This window comes from Rhinoderma darwinii, chromosome 1 (assembly GCF_050947455.1).
Source record: "Rhinoderma darwinii isolate aRhiDar2 chromosome 1, aRhiDar2.hap1, whole genome shotgun sequence".
Classification (NCBI taxonomy): Eukaryota; Metazoa; Chordata; class Amphibia; order Anura; family Rhinodermatidae; genus Rhinoderma; species Rhinoderma darwinii.
Window position 1 is genome coordinate 630,996,231 of NC_134687.1, and position 21,400 is coordinate 631,017,630.

The window sequence follows — 21,400 nt, forward strand, 5'->3', positions numbered from 1 at the left end:
CAGGAAATGTTGTCACAGGCCAGTACAAAATACCTATCAGCAGCAAGACTTACAAAATACAAGGTAGCATTACTTACACCCCCCCACCCCTCACCATCAAAAGATGCACAGGTCAAGAGCCCAGCGACATTACTTCCGCTTAGTCCAGAAGAGGGGAATGAATAATGGAAAGAAAGGCTAGACCAGAAAGAAAAGAAAGTATTAGAGAGAGCAGAACATGAATAATAATAATAATCTTTATTTATATAGCGCCAACATATTACGAAGCACTTTACATGAAGCTGATAGTCAGATAAGATTGCGAATTAGGAAGAAAGTTGATAATAAAATACAAACAAATTTTTCTCATTTGATGATCCAGATGACATACATGATTGTTTTGAATTAATGAAACAAGAAGCAAATGCACTTGATAATGTGGTGAAAACCCCCAATGCTAATGTAGATCTTTAGCTTTTTGTACATGGATCCTGATCATATTACAACAGAGAACCCAAGACCGGATATGCCGTTACCACCTTGTATGAAAGTTTGATTCAGCATCCACTCCCTCCTGGGATTTCAGCCCAGGAGGCAGAGCTGAAAGCACACACTGGCCGAGGGTCAAACTGTAAGCTTTTATACAGTCTCGAGGTATGCTTTTGGTTTTGCACATGATTATGGCCCAATTTGGAGGAGCAGAGATTTTGTTGGCTTATCAGGTAAACCTGTGAAAAACAATGAAGCTGTAGCAGCCCTATAAAGTGCCTTACAGCTATCTAAAAAGCTAGCATTATAAAAGTCCAGGCACATACAAGGGAACAGTCACCTGAGGTCGTAGGTAACCGAAAGGCAGATGAGGCGGCCAAGGCAGCTGCATTGATGCCTCTCCCCCTAATCATTATAAATGAGCCTGCTGATGCAGGCCAGGGCGGTTGACATGACATTTCTCAGATTACTCCAAAAACAGGCTGCAATGGAAGAAAAAGGGGCAAATGAGGACCAAGAGGGGCTATGGTAAACATAAGGTAAAATGTGCCTACCCCTGGGCCTATACCCTATGATGACACATCATTTGACACATGGACCAACACATGTGGCTAAGGATGCAATGGTAAGTTTAGTTTCCAGGTTCTGGGTTGCCCCTGGGTACAATAACACCGCTACCCGATATGTGCAGACATGTCTTTGTCTGTGTTGACATCTTTTCAGGATGGCCTGAAGCATGATCTGTGGTAACAGCGAATGCAAAAACACGGCTAAGAAGCTGCTCATGAAGTGGTGTCTAGGTATGGTGTTCCAGAAACCGTAGAAAAGTGATCCAGCTACACATTCCACAGGAGAGATACTTAGAGAAGTAATTTCAGCATTAAACATTGAACAGGCGTTCCATACACCCCATTACCCCCAGAGTAGTGGGAAGGTAGAAAGAATGAATTGGTACACTGAAGTTAAAAAATCAAAAGGCAATGGCTGAGATAGGAAAACCATGGACAGAGTGCCTTCTAATAGCGTTACACTCAGTCAGAGTCACTGCAGAGAGATATGGTTGAGCACATATGAAATATTGTTTGGATGTCCACCCAAAACAGGACTATTTTTCCTCAACAGCTTCAACATTTGCACTCAGATCTTACGGCATATGTGGGAGCACAGAATAAAAATGGAATTTCTTTGTATCATCGTGTTTATGGTTTCCTTCCAGATCCAGATTCCCTTGCAGGGTCTCATTGTGTTAAGGCCGGAGACTGGATAATGGTAAAGAAACACGTCCAGAGAACTCTTGAGCCCGGACTTAACGAACCGTATCAAGTCCAGCTGACCATTTCCATTTTGGTAAAACTTGAAGGGAAAGCTTCCTGGATATATACCAGTCACTGCAAGAAGGTTCTGAACCCCGAGGCTTCATCATTGTAGCCTATCTTTTACTCCCATGTATTACAACCTTGAATCCCAAAGGAGAAATGAGACAAGTTTATCAAATATCATCAGGCTGTAGTAAAAAATGACTAACTTGTGTCCGATTGTTGGAACTTGACATGTACGATTACCATATGTGGACAAATGTTGGTGTCCCTCTTCCAATAGTGAGGCACGTTTTCGACCCTTGATGGGTGGTCAACATTACTACAAGAGTGAATAGACAAAGAATCCCAGGAAGTTTGAAAAGGGTCAATATGTCAGCACTTAAGTTGGGAGATACTACTAGTAGTAAATTGAAAATTAGCTTTTAGAAGGCCTCAGATTATCTAGGCTGTCACATGTCATATGCAAAAGACTGTTTGGGTCGGTATGTGCATGATTCAGCTTGGAGATGGGCATAACATTTCACGAAAAAGAGAAAATACCACCTGTACCCAAAGGGGAGCTATTCCTGATCTTGTGGATAATTATTATCACAGTGATCCTTCTATATACAGACAGAAAAGATATCATAGAACCATGGGTAACAAGACTAGTGAACCCTGGTGCCTATTCCATAATTCTCTAAGGCTTGTAGAACTAGCAGATATAATAATAATAATAATAATCTTTATTTATATAGCGCCAACATATTACGCAGCACTTTACAATTTAGAGGGAACATGAAACAAACAATATCAGACATTACATTTCATTTACAATTCAAACCTGGGGAGTGAGGACCCTGCTCGCAAGAGCTTACAATCTATGAGGACATAAGGGAGACACAAAGTGTAATAGTGTTTGTTCTGTACAATGGTCCGGCCATTTTTATACACATGCGGTGGTAACATAAAGCTGCATGAGCCGGTCACCAGCCAGTATCCGTGTATGACGGACATGAAGAGAAGGAGTGTGAGGGAATCTTATTCTGATGACTAATCTAAAAGGAGGGCCATGGAAAGGAGTCCGATCAGGGAATGTTATAGGCCTGTCTAAATAGATGTGTTTTCAGGGCACATTTAAAACTGTGGATATTGGGAATTAATCTGATTGTCTGGGGTAGCACATTCCAGAGGACGGGTGCAGCACGAGAGAAATCCTGGAGACGGTAGTGGGAGGTTCGGATTATGGAGGATTTTAATCTAAGGTCGTTGGCAGAACGTAGAGCCCGAGTAGGGTGGTAGACAGAGATGAGGGAGGAGATGTAAGGAGGTGCAGCACTGTGGAGAGCTTTGTGGGTGAGAGTAATAAGTTTGAATTTTATTCGGAAGGGGATGGGCAACCAGTGCAGTGACTGGCACAGATTAGAGGCGTTGGTGTAGCGGTTGGTCATAAAGATGAGCCTGGCTGCTGCATTGAGGATAGATTGGAGAGGGGAGAGTTTAGTGAGGGGAAGACCGACTAGTAATGAGTTACTGTAGTCAAGACGAGAGTGAATCAGAGCAACAATGAGAGTTTTGGCAGTTTCCTCCGTAAGAAAAGAGCGGATTCTGGAGATGTTTTTGAGGTGAAAATGACAGGAGCGTGAAAGTGATTGTATGTGAGGAGTAAAGGAAAGATCTGAGTCAAAAATAACCCCGAGACAGCGGGCGTGCTGCTTAGGAGTTATGATAGTGCCACACACAGAGATGGAGACATCAGGTTTAGGGAGGTTAGTAGATGGTGGGAACACAAGTAGCTCAGTTTTAGAAAGATTCAGTTTCAGATAGAGAGAGGACATGATGTTAGAGACAGCGGACAGACAATCACTGGTGTTCTGTATTAGAGCAGGGGTGATGTCACGGGAAGAGGTATATAATTGGGTGTCATCAGCGTAGAGATGGTACTGGAAGCCAAATCTGCTGATGGTTTGTCCAATAGGAGCTGTGTAGAGAGAAAAGAGGAGCGGACCTAGGACTGATCCCTGAGGAACCCCGATATCAAGGGGAAGAGGAGAAGAAGTGGAACCACACTGAATGAGCGGTCAGAGACATAGGAGGAAAACCAAGAGAGAGCCGCGTCCTGGAGGCCAATAGAGTGGAGCATGTTAAGTAGGAGTTTGTGGTCTACAGTGTCAAAGGCTGCAGAGAGATGCAAAAGAATCAGGAGAGAGGATTTACCGTCCGATTTAGCCGCCAAGAGATCATTTGAGACTTTAGTATGGGCAGTTTCTGTGGAGTGTAGAGTGCGGAAACCAGATTGTAAGGGGTCAAGAATGGAGTTAGCAGAGAGATAGCGGATAAGGCGAGAGTAGACCAAGCGTTCCAGGAGTTTGGAGATGAAGGGCAGATTAGAGACTGGTCGGTAATTGGCAGCGCTGGATGGGTCAAGTGTTGGTTTTTTCAATAATGGGTTTATAATGGCATGTTTAAAAGCGGAGGGAAAGATACCAGAGGAAAGAGAGAGGTTAAATATTTTAGTGAGGTGACTAGTGACAGCTGGGGAGAGGGACTGGAGGAGGTGTGAGGGGACAGGATCACTAGGGCAGGTAGTAGGACGAGAAGAAGAGAGGAGCCTCGAGACTTCTTCAGTTATTGGGTCAAATGCTGAGAGTGAAGAAGAGGGAGTGCGGGGGGGAAGGGGATCGATGTTACTAGGGGACTGGGAGTTAATATCATGCCGGATGTTGTCAATTTTAACTTTAAAATAATTGGCCAGGTCTTCAGCACTGAGATCTGTGATTGGCGTCTGCACTTTAGGACTAAGGAGGGAGTGAAAAGTATCAAAGAGGCGTTTTGGATTATTAGATAGTGTGGAGATGAGAGAAGTGAAGTAGACTTGTTTGGCGCGGTGAAGGGCAGAGTTGTAAGTTTTGAGCATAAATTTGTAATGGAGGAAATCTGCATCCAAATCCGATTTTCTCCACAGTCGTTCGGCACATCTCAAGCACCGCTGAAGTAAGCGGGATTGAGGCGTGTGCCAGGGTTGTCGTCGTCTTTGTCGGGTGGTTCGGAGTGTAGTGGGGGCTGCTTCATCCAATGCATTTTTGAGAGTGTTATTATAAAGTTTGGCAGCCAGATTGGGACAGGAGAGGGAAGAGATAGGGGACAATGAGGACTGTAGACTGTCTATGAGTTTCACAGTGTTAATGGCATGTAGATTTCTATATGTCTGATACGTAGGGATGACCTGAGGAGGCAGAGAATATTTGATAGTAAAGCAGAGAAGATTGTGGTCAGAAAGCGGGAGAGGAGAGTTAATAAAGTCAGAAACTGAGCAGAGCCGGAAGAAGACCAGGTCAAGTGAATGCCCGTCTTCATGTGTAGGAGAGTTAGTAAGTTGTGACAGACCGAGGGACGAGGTTAAAGATAGAAACTGGGAGGCAGATGAGGAGATTGGGTTATCAATGGGGATGTTGAAGTCACCCATGATGAGAGTGGGTGTTTCAGAGGATAGAAACTGTGGAAGCCAGGCAGCAAAATGATCCAGGAATTGGCGGGGTGAGCCCGGTGGGCGGTAGACAACTGCCACTCGGAGGGGAAAAGGGTGAAAGAGTCTGAGGGTGTGGACTTCAAAAGAGGGAAATGTGAGTGAGGGGACCGGGGGAATGACCTGGAAAGTGCAGTGTGGGGAAAGAAGTATACCTACTCCTCCACCCTGCCTGTTCTCAGTTCTGGGGGCATGAGAGAACTGGAGACCACCATAAGATAGAGCAGCAGGGGAAGCAGTGTCAGACAGGTGTAGCCATGTTTCTGTAAGAGCCAGAAGGTTGAGAGAGTTAGAAAGGAATAAGTCATGAATAAAGGTGAGTTTGTTGCACACGGACCCAGAGTTCCAGAGAGCACAGTTAAAAGAGACAGGAGAAGACATACAAGGAATGGCAAGAAGATTTGCAGGGTTTCTATGTGTGGCAGGTAAGTGGTTGAGCTTGGCAGAAGAAAAGGGAGGCCCAGGGTTGGGAGAGACGTCCCCTGCAGCTAATAGCAGGAGAATGGAGAGAGACAGCAGATGGTTCTGTGATTTATGAGTGTTTTTTATGTTGGGCAGTGGGATGAGATGGGTTAAGTTGACTGAGGAAAGTGAATAGTGAATGGGAGCTGTATATGGGCGAGGCAAGGAGAGAGGGACTGATGTAGACTGTTTTTGGGCAAGTCTTAAATGGGCGATAGGATTGAAAACCAAGTGCAGCTATAATGATGAGAGCGGTGGCAAACATGTTTGTTTACAGATAGTTAGAAATCTAATATTGAGAGCGTGGGCTAGTTTGTCTGGTTTGGTAATGCAGCTTACCTGTCACTGACCCTGTGCAACTGCCATGTATAACTGCCAGGACACTTTGACAGTATGACACTTAGACAGAGATGACTTCTGCCGTCGTGCCCCCTGCACGAGTGCCTTCCCCATATGCTACATCTAAATTTATAGGGGAGTAGATGCTCAGATCTAGGCCTAATTAAGCTCGTTCAGCTATTAATCAAATCAACTAGACACATGAGGTGAAAAGCTATGCAGAGATAAACAAACAAACTAGCAGGTCTGGATGATCATAAAACTTAACGACGATCAAACACTTTGACAAAACTTTGAGATAACATTAGACTATATAGCAAGACAGGAAAGCAGAGTACCATAAAATAAAAGTTTCAGCTTTTTGAAATGCAGCTACAGCAGGGATGAGGTTCATGCAGGAATGAAATGGATTATATACCATAAAATAAAAGTTTCAGCTTTTTGAAATGCAGCTACAGCAGGGATGAGGTTCATGCAGGAATGAAATGGATTATATACCATAAAATAAAAGTTTCAGCTTTTTGAAATGCAGCTACAGCAGGGATGAGGTTCATGTAGGAATGAAATGGATTATATACCATAAAATAAAAGTTTCAGCTTTTTGAAATGCAGGTACAGCAGGGATGAGGTTCATGCAGGAATGAAATGGATTATATACCATAAAATAAAAGTTTCAGCTTTTTGAAATGCAGCTACAGCAGGGATGAGGTTCATGCAGGAATGAAATGGATTATATACCATAAAATAAAAGTTTCAGCTTTTTGAAATGCAGGTACAGCAGGGATGAGGTTCATGCAGGAATGAAATGGATTATATACCTGTATGAAGAGAAGAGAGATGGATGTTAGATCTGTGCCATGTATAACTGCCAGGACACTTTGACAGTGTGACACTTAGACAGAGATGACTTCTGCCGTCGTGCCCCCCTGCAGATATGATGGTACATCATATGAGCGGCGCCTTTAAGCTTCCAAATTATTTCTATATATATATATATATATATATATTGTGCGGTCATAATGCATATAAATGGATAGCTATGGGCGCAGAAGGAACCTGTACATTAGCCGGACTCCAGTCCGCCACATGGGTATGGGAAGATAATTATTTTCCTTACAGTAACACACCCGAGTAAGGCTACATCGCTAGTACATGTTCCCTGGCAAGAAAAGTTTGGCCTATTACTCCCACTAGTAGGCACATAATATTGAAAAGCTTGCTGACTTATTTGACAATATTACAAAATATGTCTTTGATGCTTTACATATAACTAGAACATTTACCAGTCAGCTTATGTTAGTAACTAACCAGCATACTATAGTCCTGGACTATCTCATAACATCCCAAGGCGGTACGTTTCAGATAGTAGGTCCTGCCTGCTGCCATTATATAGTACCCTCTGGCCTGTTGCAAGTCAAGTATGATATCGTGCAGGCTAAGAAAGTAAAGGAAGAGTTAATAACTCTCAAGATAACTGGAATTCAGATTTGCTTAGTTCGCTAAACACAGCTAACTGATTTAAGGGAATAGGTGGTTCTGTTTTATGAAATATTAGATGTGGCTTTGTAGGTATTTATTATAGGAATACTTATTTATTTGATTCTCAAACTAATTTTTTATGCTGATGACGAAGTGTTGTAATGGTTATAAAAACCCAACGCAGATTAAAGTTCTATGTGTAGGAAAAAGAGAAACATTGGGAAATAAAATAACTTCTACATCCTTACTTCCAGTAACAGTTCACATGCCTCAATTCATCAAGGATGATGGATAAATATGCGCCTACTCTGATGGATGAAACCCTCAAGTCTTCATATGTGTTCATTGTGGTGTTGTTAGGAAATAATCAGATAATTAGGGATAGATTTGTGTGGCCGGGAACACCCCACTCTTAGGTAAATGACTTATAGATGATCTGTGGGAAAGGATCTCAAGGCAAGTTTGATGATCCCACTGTTTATATAACTACCCATTTAATCCGTGATATACCACAGTTTCGTCTGGAAGTATTTTTGGGTGTATGCTTATATGTACTTGGCATAATCTGATTGGTTAATGTGTGTTAAGTGAAACCATGAACCTATAAAAAAGGCTCCGTCCACAGCCATTTTAGATTTCTGTACATCAAACCATTGTATGTGCAATCTCTCTCGATTGGTCATTTTTGTAAATATGAATGAATCCTGGACAAATTCTGTTATGGAGAAAAGGAACTCAAGAGTGATGAGGATTAATCTTACAAGTCTTTTAGACATACGTATCACTCCCATTGAGCAAATTCCTGCTAATATTCCCAATAGATTTGTTAAATTAAAACTACGTGAGAATTATTGGATATACAAAATGGTGTGTTTACAACCTAGTGGACTTAATGACATCGCTATAATTGAATTAGATTAATTATTTTTTAAATAACTTGTTTAATTCTAACTATACATTTTTTATGAATAATTTCTCCTTTACTCACATAATTTTATATTGTTTTTATACTATAGTGACTTCCTTTGCCATTTTATTGTCAAATTACGATATACGTTTGCCTTTTTACTGCACAACATAATACATATTCTATTATTATATTATCAACAAATTGATACCAGATTGACTGTCTCACTGCTAAATGCCGTTTAACGCACCAGGACATCCTGTATTGCAGTGCTTTAAGGCACCGAGACGTACCGCTGCGTCTCGGCTAACAACTGTCACCCTGACAAAGGACAATGTGACAGAACTGTGCTATCAACTATTTAGGACAGTTAATCGACACAGTAAGACGGCAGGGGACCAATCACAGCAGTCTCCTGCCGGCAATCGCTGTGATTGGTCAGTCACAGCAGACTGACGAATCACAGCTCCTTGGGAACGTAACTGTATATGAAGAAGCTGGCTCAGAAGCTGTATTACAGCCGACACCCCACTGTAACCGCCAGGACCAGAGCTAGCCTCCAATCCGGCCAATTAACCCCCTAGATGGAGCGATGAAAAGGGATCGCTGCATCTATGTGGTTTCTAGTCTGTCGGCACCACTGATGTTTGCCATGGCCGCGGCCCGCCAGTGTCAGCTGTTTGTCACATCTGACATCCTATTCTAACGGCCAGAACTCTGATCTGGCCAATTAACAATCACTAGGTGGTTAGATCGCACCCGATAGTTGCTACTGACAATGATCGACACCCGCGGGGGTGCCGATGGATGCTATCGCAACCAGAGGCCTAACAATGGCCTCCGTATTGAAGCTTACTAGACCTCGCTGGAAGGCGAAGCCCAATATAAGGCTTGCTGTCAGTGAATAGCGGACACCTCTAATAAACTGCACTATGTAGGTAGTGCAGTATGTTAGAATAGCAAACAGGGCTTAATGCCTTCAAGTCCCCTAGTGGGACTTAAAAAAAAGTTAATAAAAATTATCTAAAAAAGTAAAAAAATAAAAGTTTAAAATTAAAAAAACCATAACTGCCTTTTTTCCCATAATAAGACTTTTATTATAGGGAAAACCGGAAAACATTTAAAAAAGTACACATATGTGGTATGACCGCGTCTGTAACGGCCCGTACTATAAAAATATCATGCTATTTTACCCACACGGTAAACACAGTAAAGAAAATTCAATAAAAAACAATTCCAGAATCGCTGTTTTTTGGTCACTACCCCTCCCAAAACAGAATAAAAAACGTGATCTAAAAATTGCATGTCCACCAAAATTCTACCAAAATGAAAAATCAGAATATGGCGACAAAAAAAACATTATTTGAAACAAAAGTGATTTTATTGGGCAGACACTGCAAAACATAAAAAAAACTATATACATATGGTATCGCCGTAATCGTATTGACCCGCAGAATAAAGTAAAATTGTCATTTATAGTGCACGGTGAACGCTGTAAAAAAAGAATAAAAAAACACTACTAGAATGTCTGGTTTTTGGCCTTCTTGCTTGCAAAGAAAAAAAAAAATCGCATGTACCCCAAAATGGTACCAATAAAAACTACAGATTGTCCCGCAACAAATAAGTCCTCACACAGATCCGGTGGAGAAAAAATAAAAACTTTCTGGCTCACAGAATATGGCGATGCAAAATGTGCAGTGTTCCAAAAGCGGATAAGAGTGGACACCATTTATCAGTGCGACACTGGCCACATATCTACAAATTATTATTTATTTAACGCATTATTATACCCCCTGTAGCGCCCATGGCCGCGGGCCATCGGGTTTACTCACCTCCCGACGCCCGCAGCCATGGATCTGTGAGCGCTGGCCTCCGTCTCCCTCCTAGGAGATGCCAGCGCTCACTTCCGCTCCGTCCGGCTGGGTCCCGTAGGGTGCGCGCGCACGCTCGCGCCCGCTCTTAAAGGGCCAGCGCGCGCACATGAAAACAATGTTCATTAACCCACATGATTTCCTGCCCTATAAGAATGCCCCAGCCCTTCTCATCCTTGCCTGAGCGTTGTTAGTCTTTCCCAGTCTGTCTCGCAAATGGTCCCTTAGTGTCTCCCATTCCTGCTGTTACCCGTGCCCTGTTACCGTCCCTGTATTCCGCATTGTTCCTGTGCCTACCCGTGTTCAAGTGCCATCTGCCACGTCAAGTGTCATCTGCCACGTCAAGTGTCATCCGCCACGTCAAGTGCCATCCGCCACGTCAAGTGTCATCCGCCACGTCAAGTGCCATCTGCCACGTCAAGTGCCATCTGCTCATCGGATACTGCCCGCCACGTCTGGTGCCACTTTCCGCACCTGCCTCCATCCGTGCTGAAGCCACAGCCACCGCCCGGACTATTTCAGGTAACTAAACATTACTGTCTGCCATCTTACTTTCACATAGACTGTGACCTGGTCAGCTGCCTCCCCGCTACGGCGGAGCGGCCTATTGGGTCCACAAACCGTGTCCGTGACACCCTCTTATTATGCCCTGATGTACTCCGCACAGCTTACATATACCCTGATGTACTCCCCACATCTTACATATACCCTGATGTAATCCTCACATCTTACATATACCCTGATGTACTCCACAGCATACATATACCCTGATGTACTCCACAGCTTACATATACCCTCATATACTCTGCACATCTTAGATATACCCTGATGTACTACACAGATTACATATGCCCCCACATTATAAACTGAAATACCAGCAAAACCCCAAACAGAACTACCACTAAGCAAAATCTACGCTCAAAAAGTCAAATGGCGTTCCCTCCCTTCTGAGCCCTACAGCGTGACCAAACAGCCGTTTACGTCCACATATATATCGTCGCCATACCCGGGAGAACCCGCTTAACAGTTTAAGAAATTTGTCTTCAGTGGCATGAACTTGGCACAACATATTGTGCACTAAAATGTCAAACCTGTGGAAAATTTCAATTTCCACATTGCACTATCCAGTGAGCATTCATTTCTAATAAAAAAAAACTGTGGGCTCAAAATGCTCACTACACCCCTTAAAAAATTCCTTGATGGGTGCAGTTTCCAAAATGGGGGTTTGTTTTACTATTTGACCCCAGAGCCATGCCATTGTGGGCCAATGCTGCGAAAGTCACCAAAATCGGTCTCAAATTCGCATTTGCGCTTTCATTCCTAAACCCTGTCATATGTCCAAGCAAATGATAAATGCCTTGAGAGGTGTAGTTTACAAAATGGGGTCACTTCTCAGGGTTTTCCACTCTACTCCGATACCTAAGGGAGCTCTGAAAATGCAACAAGGCGCCCGTACACCAGTCCAGCAAAATCTGTGCTCTAAAAGCCAAATGGCGCTCCATTTTCAGCTCTGCCATGTGCCCAAACAGCAGTTTAAGGTCACACATGGGGTATTGCCGTAATCGGGAGATATTAAGTAACTGTCATGATCTGTGGGTATGTGGACCCACTGGGCCATACCGCAATAGCAGCTCGCCAACAGGATACCAAGTCAATGTCTATAGTTCGAATAAGGGTACTTAAGACAGTAGCGATGGTGGGCTCAGATGGGACATTGGCAGCAGGCAGACACCAGGCACGGTGTAACACAGAAGGTGTAGTATACGGCACAACACGACTCCAACTCTCTATGGCACAGGAACAAGGTAGAATGGGATACAGGTATCAGGTACACTGGGAACTGGAAAACACTAAGGGACCATTTGCAAACACAACAACGCTCAGGCAATGAGGGCCCCTCTTATAGTCCAGGGTGAGTATGGGCTAATTACATATTTCATTCATGTGAGCGCGCTGGCCCTTTAAGGCCGGGCACGAGTGTGTGCTCACACCCTACGGGACACTGCAGAATGAAGCATAGGTGAGCGCTGGCATCTAAGGAGATGCGAGCCAGCGTTCACAGATCCATGGCTGCGGCCGTTGGGAGGTGAGTAATCCCAACGGCCCATGGCCATGGGTGTTACAGTATCCCCACTTCTTACGCCCCCTCTTCATGTAGCCCAGGAAGGGTAGAGCATTTCTCTCAAACACGCACTTCTCCAGCTTGGCATACAGGCGATTCTCCCTTAATCGCAGTAAACCTTGACAGACATGTCTCTGATGAGTCGTCGGGTCTGGAGAAAAAATTAAGATGTTATTGAGATACACCACAACACAGATATAGATGAGGTCACAGAAGATGTCATTAACAAACTCTTGGAACACCAGGGGGGGGAGAAATTACACAGACCAAAGGGCATCACCAGGTATTCATAGTGCCCGTCTCGGGTGTTAAATGCCGTCTTCCATTCATAACCCCAGCGCATCCGGTTTAGGTTGTAAGCCTCACGCAGTTCTAGCTTGGAAAAAATCTTGGCTCCTCGTATGCGGTCAAATAGTTCTTAAATCAGCGGCAACGGATATCTATATTTCACCGTGATCTGATTGAGGCACCGGTAGTTGATGCAAGGTCGAAGAGATCCGTATTTCTTTTTGATAAAGAAGAACCCGGCTCCGGCCTGGGAGGAGGACTTTCGTATGAAACCCTTCTCCAAATTTTCCTTAATATAAGTGGACATAGATGGAGTCTCTGGAAAGGAAAGAGGGTATACCCTTCCACGGGGAAGGGACACATCCGGAACGAGTTGAATAGGGAAATTATACGCCCGGTGTGGGGGCTGCGTCTCCGCCTCCCTCTTCCTGAAGAGACCTGCAAAATATGAATAGTGAGAAGGCAATCCTGGCAATGAGGCAGGGGGTGGCTGGGCCAGATGAATCTGCCCCAGGCAGTGGTTGAGGCACTTGGGGCCCCACTGGGAAAGTTATCCAGAATTCCAGTCCAGAACTGGGGCATGTAGTCGAAGCCAAGGCAGGCCCAGCAGCACAGGGTTGATGGCCTTGGGAAAGGAACAAAAACGAGGCTAGCTCTAAATGAAGGGCTCCCACTTGGAGCCTCAGAGGTTTGGTCTAAGATAAAAATTGGGTCGGGCAGAAGCAGTCCATTCATCGAGGTAACGATCAACGGCCTCTACAGGGGGGTTGTGGGCAACTGGAGAAGATCCACCAGGTCTCTCTGAATGAAGTTAGCTGCGGATCCAGAGTCCAGATAGGCAGAGACCCGGTGCATCTTTTCACCGAAAACTATGGTCACGGGGATGGACAATTTGGGAGCAAGTTCTTCTCTACCCTGAGTTGTCTCCCCAACCAACCCTAGGCTCTGGGGCTTTTGGGGGCACAGACGCACAAGATGGCCTCCAAGGCTGCAATAGAGACAGTCCTGAAGTGCGTCTGCGTTGTTTCTCCAGAATAGACAACTTGAGATGGTCCATCTTCATAGACTCCTCTGGTGGAACAGCTGATGAGGGCAACAGGAGTTGCTGAAATGTAGAAGAGGGAGTCCTCCTTCCTGACGAACCTCTTGGGACCGTTCTCGGATCCTCATGTCAATACGGGCGGCCAGAAGAATGAGGTCATCCAGGGTAGATGGCAGATCTAGGGCAGCAAGCTCATCCTTAATTGCAGGGGACATTCCCTGCCACAATGTAGCCACCAAGGCCTCGTTGTTCCAGGTTAGTTCGGCAGCCAGTGTGCAGAACTGAATGGCTTACTCGCCCACAGAGCTATCCTCCTGGCGAAGGGTCAGTGGCCAATGAAACTCTCCCGGGTTCCTCAAATATAGTACGGAAAGTCTGTACGAACCCCTGTAACTCATGGGTCTCTGACGTTCCCAAATATGGTTCGCGCACGCCAGGGTTTTGCCAGTGAGGGGAGAGATTGTAAAGGCGATCTTTGCATCATCAGAAGAGAAGGGCTCTCTATAGAATGTAAATCTGGCATTGGTTCAGAAACCCCCTGCAGGTCCTCGCATCTCCATCATAGCAATGAGGTAGTGGCAGACTAAATCAGGAGTTAGCACTGCCAGGTGTAGTAGGAGGAACAGCAGAGGTAACAGGAACAGGTGTCGGGAAGGCTGCAGCTTGTGTATCCAGCCGATGTTCACCGCCTGGAGGAGTTAGTCTTGTAGTGACCGGAGGACTAGCATATCTGACCGCATGGCTTGTAACATCGTCATGGTTTTGAATTGACCAGCAGGGTTCATGGCCTGAGTGTACTGTCACGATCTGTGGGTATGTGGACCCAATGGGCCGTACCGCCGTAGTGGGATAGCAGCTGGCCAACAGGATACCAAGTCAACGTCTATAGTTCGAAAAAAGGTACCTGTGGTAATTCAGACAGTAGCGATGGTAGGCTCGGATGGAAAATGGCAGCAGGCAGACACCAGGAGAGGTATAACACAGAAGGTGTAGTATACGGCACAACATGACCCCAACTCTCTATGGAGAAGGAACAAGGTAGAACGGGATACAGGTAGCAGATATGGGAACACTGGAAACTGGAAAACACTAAGGGACCATTTGCAAAGACTAACACAGGTAAATGCAACAACGCTCAGGCAATGAGGGAAGGTGCAGGGCCCTTCTTATAGTCCAGGGAGAGTATGGGCTAATTACATATTTAATTCATGTGCGAGCACTGGCCCTTTAAGGCCAGGCACAAGCATGCATGCGCACCCTATGGGTTACCACGGAATGAAGCGGAAATGAGCGCTGGCGTCTCCTGAGGAGATGCGGGCCAGCGCTCACAGATCCATGGCTGCGGCCGTCTGGAGGTGAGTAATCCTGGTGGCCCGGGTGTTACAGTAATAAATTGTGAGGTGTTTTTTTTTCCCCTATAACCCCTTGTGAAAAGAAAAAATTGAGAGCAAAATCTACATATATTTGGAAAAAATAGAGTTTACTTTTCACTGTCGAATTCCAATAAATTCAGCAATAAAACAGCGGGGTCAAAATACTCACTATGCCGCTAGATAAATTCCTTGAGGGGTGTAGTTTCTTAAATGGGGTCATTTATGCGGGCTTTGCACTGTATTGGCCCCTTAGGGGCTTTGCAAATGTGACATGGCACCGCAAACCATTCCAGCAAAATCTGCGCTTCAAAATCCAAATGGCACTCCTTCCCCTCTGAGCCCTGCCATGGGTAGCAAATTATTACTACATATGGGGTATTTGCATAATCGTGAGAAATTGCTTTACAAATGTTGGGGTGCTTTTTCACCTTTATTTCTTGTAAAAAACTACAAGTTTGTTCAGAAAAAAGGTAGATTTTAATTTTTAGATGAATTTCTTGAGGTGCGTAGTTTCCAAAATGGGGTCACGTTTGGGGGGGGGGGGGTTTCCACAGTTTTGGCACCACAAGTCCTCTTTAAACCTGACATGGTGCCTAAAATATATTCTAAAAAAAAGGAGGCCCCAAAATATACTAAAGTGCTACTTTGCTTCTGATGCCTGTGCTTCAGTCTATTAGGACATAAGGGCCACATGTGGGATATTTCTAAAAACTGCAGAATCTGGGCAATAAATAATGAGGTGCGTTTTTCTGGTAAAACCTTCTGTATTACAGAAAAAAAAATGTATTAAAAATGAATTTTGGCAAAAATGTGAACCGCATAAGGGGTTAAGAAACTCTCTAAATGCGGTTTTGAATCATTTGAGGGGTGCAGTTTTTAAAATGGGGTGATTTATGGGGACTTTCTAATATATAAAGTGGTCTCTAAAAAAATAGCGTTTTGAAATTTTCTGGAAAATGTGAGAAATTGCTGATAAAATTATAAGCCTTGTAATGTCCTAGAAAAATAAAAGGATTTTTAAAAAACAATGCTTACATAAGGTAGACATATGGTAAATGTTAACTAGTAACTATTTTGTGTGGTACTACTACTATCTGTCTTACAAGCAAATACATTTAAAATTTAGAAAAATGCTAAATTTTACAAATATCCTCTGAATTTTGGTGTTTTTCACAAATAAACACTGAATACACGACCAAATTTTACCACTAACATAAAAAGTGTCACGAGAAAAATATCTCAGAATCGCTTGGATACATAAAAAAAATACAAAAGGTATTACCACAGAAAGTGACACGTCAGATTTGAAAAAAGGGGTTAAGCATTCCCTTGAAAAGTGTTCAGACAAGGTGTTTCACTGTACATCAAACTTTTTATTATTATTCATTATTATAATCCTTTACTTCCAAGTATGATCATACATTATTTTTGATCTGGATGCTTTAATTTTTTTATTTATTGTCACATTCTTGTAAATCTTCCACAACATATTGTAATGGTCCACATATTCATTCTTTGTTACTGCCTCTAGTAATCTTATCCTCCATATCCACACATTTTCTCGACTTCTGCTTATTTTTTCCCTTAGTTCCGCTTTCCTCTCTAACTTTTCCCTTGTCTACACAAAGTTCTCCGCAAGTGGGCTTGATATTTAGCTTTTTTAGTTTGTCCCTCCTCTCTTGCCGTAGTTTCTTCCCTTAATGAAGCCTCCATGACAACGAGGATGCTCTGGTTGCCTCAGCGCTTTTCGTTGATCGGAGACTCGCCTCAGTAATGGATCTTTTGTTTCCCCAATCCATTTTCCCTTTTTTTTTTATTACTCCCTACCCTCTCCTACGTCTTGTTTTGCTCCACTGATCGATGCTTTTGTCCACCGCTTGCTGACTTGTGTTCTCATTTTCCGGCACAACGTTATTATGTGTACATATAGGAATTATATTTATAGTTATTTCTTTTGATTTTCATTTTATCCCTGCTTTATGTATCTATCTTTATGTATATTGACTTTGTGCTACATTGTGACTTCCTTTTGCGACACTAAATGAACACAATTTCCCTTATCTCCTGTCAAACTGCCTTTTTTTTTTTAAACAGTTGACACAATTTGACTACATTACATAAGTTGTGCTCACTTAACTAGTATGTTCATGGCCTTAGGAAGACACTAATGCAGTGTCAAATTGCGTAGCCATATCAAGTCTATTTATGGTTTAATTTGCTCTTATTAATTTTTATTCTTCCCTGTGTGGCTTTTCTGATGATCCCGAAGTTTGCCTTTAGTAATAAAACATTTTCCACATGCTGAACATGAATATGGTTTCTCCCCTGTGTGAATCCTCTTATGTACAACAAGACTTGATTTATCTGTAAAATACTTCCCACATTCTGAACATGAAAATGGCTTCTCTCCTGTGTGAATTCTCTCATGTTTAACAAGATATGTTTTTGATGTAAAACATTTCTCACAATCTAAACATGAAAATGGCTTCTCTCCTGTGTGAATTCTCTCATGTATAACAAGACTTTTTTTGTGTGTAAAACATTTCCCACATTCTGAACATGAATATGGCTTCTCTCCTGTGTGACTTCTCCAATGTGTAACAAGACTGGATTTTTGTGTAAAACATTTCCCACATTCTGAACATGAATATGGCTTCTCTCCAATATGAATTTTCTGATGTTTAACAAAATATGATTTATATGTAAAGCACTTTCCACATTCTGAACATGAATACAGCTTCTCTCCTGTGTGACTTCTCTCATGTGTAACAAGACTTGATTTTTTGGTGAAACATTTCCCACATTCTGAACATGAATACGGCTTCTCTCCTTTGTGACTTCTCTGATGAAAAACCATATATGATTTATCTGTAAAGCACTTTCCACATTCTGAACATGAATATGGCTTTTCCCCTGTGTGACGTCTCTCATGTATAGCAAGCTGTGATTTTCGTGGAAAACATTTCCCACATTCAGAACATGAATACGGCAACTCTCCTTTGTGACTTCTCTGATGTAAAACCATATATGATTTATCTGTAAAGCACTTTCCACATTCTGAACATGAATATGGCTTTTCCCCTGTGTGACGTCTCTCATGTATAGCAAGCTGTGATTTTCGTGGAAAACATTTCCCACATTCTGAACATGAATACGGCTTCTCTCGTGTATGAATTCTTCGCTTTGTAAAACGACCTGAGATTTTTGTGAACTGTTTACCATATTGAAAGCTTTTACCCCCTTTCTGAGCTGTACTTGTGGTAACAATCTGTGATTGGTCAGTAGACGGGTCCTCGTGATTAGGGGAATTATATGATCGATCTGTACTGTAAAGTCCTGGATGTACATTGAGGGTAATGATGTTTTCTCCTGAAGACTGCTGCATGCTATCTTCATCTTCTACTTTATAATTTAATGATAGCATGATGTTTCCCTCAAAGTTCTTACTGGAGTTTTCTGCTAGAATTAGGATAAATTTCAGTATCTTTTTTTTAAACCACAAAGTAGACAGATTTATAACATTCATATTAGGCTGAAAACACACACATGCAGTTTTCATGAAGTTATTTTTTTTATCAAAGCCAGAAGTGGATACAGCAGGAGGGAGAAGTATATGTAATTCCTTTTGAATCTACTCCAAGCTTTGGGAAAAAAAAAATAAACAAAAACCAAGAACTGCCACAAAAGCTACATGTGTGATTTCAGCCTTATATTTTATATTGTTTATCAAACTTATATATCACTGATAAAGTCCGGGTTTCCAGTCTATATCTAGTCACCACTTTTATTACATAAACCTTGACTTAATAAAACAAAAACATGTGAGCACAAGATTACCCGGCAATTAAGCCTGTCCTCTACCAACACATTTGGTCCTTCAATACCAATTGGTATTCACTATAATACAACAACAAAGCGACCCTCTGGTCCCTGGGACAACGTTTTAAATATGATAGTGTATATGGAGTAACATTAGCTGGTGCCCTTCAGTTGTGCCCCTCTGACGTGGATTTGCCGTTTTAGGGTCCCCTCTGTACTGTCCCAAAATGGCTTCTTAGGACTAAGAATCTGAGACACTCCCACGGTTCTCGGATTGGCCACAGCTGCTCATGTGAGCAGTTCTGTCCAATCCGTGAACAGAGGAAGTGACTTATACTTTGAGAAGCGCTATGGCCATTTTGAGACAACACAGAGGGGACTCTGCAATTGATCCACCGTTTTAGAGGGGCACAACTGAAGGGCACCAGGCAATATTACTCCATATACCCCATCACATTTATAATTTTTTCCTGATCCCGGAGGGTCACTTTAATATTTTTACTGACAATTTAACCTTAGCCAATGTCTACATTTAACAAGATAATGTGCCATAAGACAAACCACACTTCTCAGGCTGAATTTACGGACATGACAATAAGGTCTGTATATCCTAATGTCTGAGCAGTCACCTGATCTCAATTTTATCAAACACATTTATTATGTAATTAAATAGATAGTGAGGTTATTAATCAGAATTTGTTCTAAAAGGTTTCCAGTACATTGTTGAATTCATTCCACTAAGGCCAGCTTCACATGGCCGTGTTCAGACCGTATGTCGGTCGCATATCCTGGACCAAACACTGTTCAGGTAGCCGGGATTCTAGCATCATAGTTCTCTACAATGCCAGGTGTCCCTGCCTCCCTACAGTAATACTGTCCCATACTGCAATCCTGTTTTTAGTATGGTAGTCCCACGGAGAGGCATTGACTCGAAGCATCATGGATGACTTTGATGCTAGGAGTCTAGCCCCCTAAACTGTGTTTGGTATGGGAAATACGGCCGACATATGGTCCGAACACAGCCGTGTGAAGAATTCAGGGGAAAGAGGTTCTAAGGAGAAAGCGCCCCCCCCCCTCCCCCGATTTCAACTGTATCTGCGTCTTTAAAACACAGGGGAAAGAGGTTTCGATCAAAGTACTAAAAAGGTGGACCTAGTGAAGTGGTGCAGGTTATCATCACTGAAAGGTCTTTGTATGTACAACAATTAAATGTGAAAGCTTCCTAATAATAATGGATCTGAAAGATTCCCCGAATATTTAAAAAAAAACAAAAAAAACACTTCATTAAAGCCACTATAAAAGCTCAAAGGAAACCTACCAGAAGTTATGTTCCAAAAAAGCTATATAGTGTACAGTAGATTATAGTGGGGGTCTAAATTCTTGATATTGCAGCCTAAGGTTGTACAACGGAAATTTCCTAAAGACAACATGTCCCCTTGTGTGCAGAGTTGTCATGGATACCTTGTGTGTTTTCGACTACTTGCTCAATTCTTGTCCCCGGCCTCATATTAAATATAGCACTATAATGAGGATCTTTCTTCTCAGCTGTTATTATTAGGAGATTTGTAATGGCTGAAACGAATATATTACAAAGTACAAAGAATATTACCAAAATGTATATATTTTTTTCTATTCATGTTGACGAGGGCTGGGCAATTAATAAAAAGAAACACAACAAAATTGAAACTCAGCACAATTGACCGACGTCACCTTGCACATTTCATTCCCCCCCCCCCCCCATTTCAACTGTATCTGCGTCTTTAGGATACAGATACAGTTAAATCCAATGGTAGAGCAGGGAGTCGTAAGGTCCCTGCTCTACCATTCACTACTCGGCGCAGAAATGCGTGTTGCAGTGACGTCTTCGCGTCTCTCTGTGCCAAGCCACACAGACCGGAGGAGCAAAGGGCTCTCCTCCACACGTCGTTGGATCGGGGTTAGGGGAGTATGTTTTTATTAGGCACTATTGGGGCTATGTGGGGGCATTATACAGCGTGGGGGCAGCTATACGGCATTATACTATGAGGAGACCGCTATAGGGGATTTTATACTGTGTGGAGGGCAATTATGGGGGCATTATACTGTGTAAAGGGCAGTTAAAGGGGAATTATACTGTGTGGAGGGCAGCTATAGGAGCATTATACTGTGTGGAGGGTATTTATAAAGGCATTTTACTATGTGGGGGCAGTGTCAGGGGGGATATTATATACAATTGTAGTGTCAGGGGGATATTATATACAATAGTATACAGCAGGCTCAGGGGATAAATACTACTTCAATGGCATAGCATGCAAATAGGGGGCATGGCAAGTAAAAAGGGGTGTGGCCTGAATAATAGTTTATTAATCGTAATCGAGGTTACATGTTCAATTTATCGTGATTTTGATTTATGTCATAAATCGCCCA

General features: G+C 42.8%; 1 protein-coding gene across 2 annotated transcripts in view; it reads right to left on the reverse strand.

Moving 5' to 3' along the window:
- Positions 1–16,330: 16,330 nt before the first annotated feature.
- LOC142662042 (uncharacterized) overlaps positions 16,331–21,400 on the reverse strand; it is a 36,476-nt gene continuing 31,406 nt past the window's right edge. Inside the window, exon 7 of one of the 2 annotated variants that reach the window (XM_075839998.1) lies at positions 16,331–18,631. In XM_075839998.1, the coding sequence (XP_075696113.1) occupies positions 17,400–18,631 (1,232 nt within the window). In that variant the 3' untranslated portion in view covers positions 16,331–17,399. Of the gene's footprint in view, positions 18,635–21,400 lie in introns of both variants that reach the window. The other variant, XM_075839912.1, reaches the window with a different exon arrangement.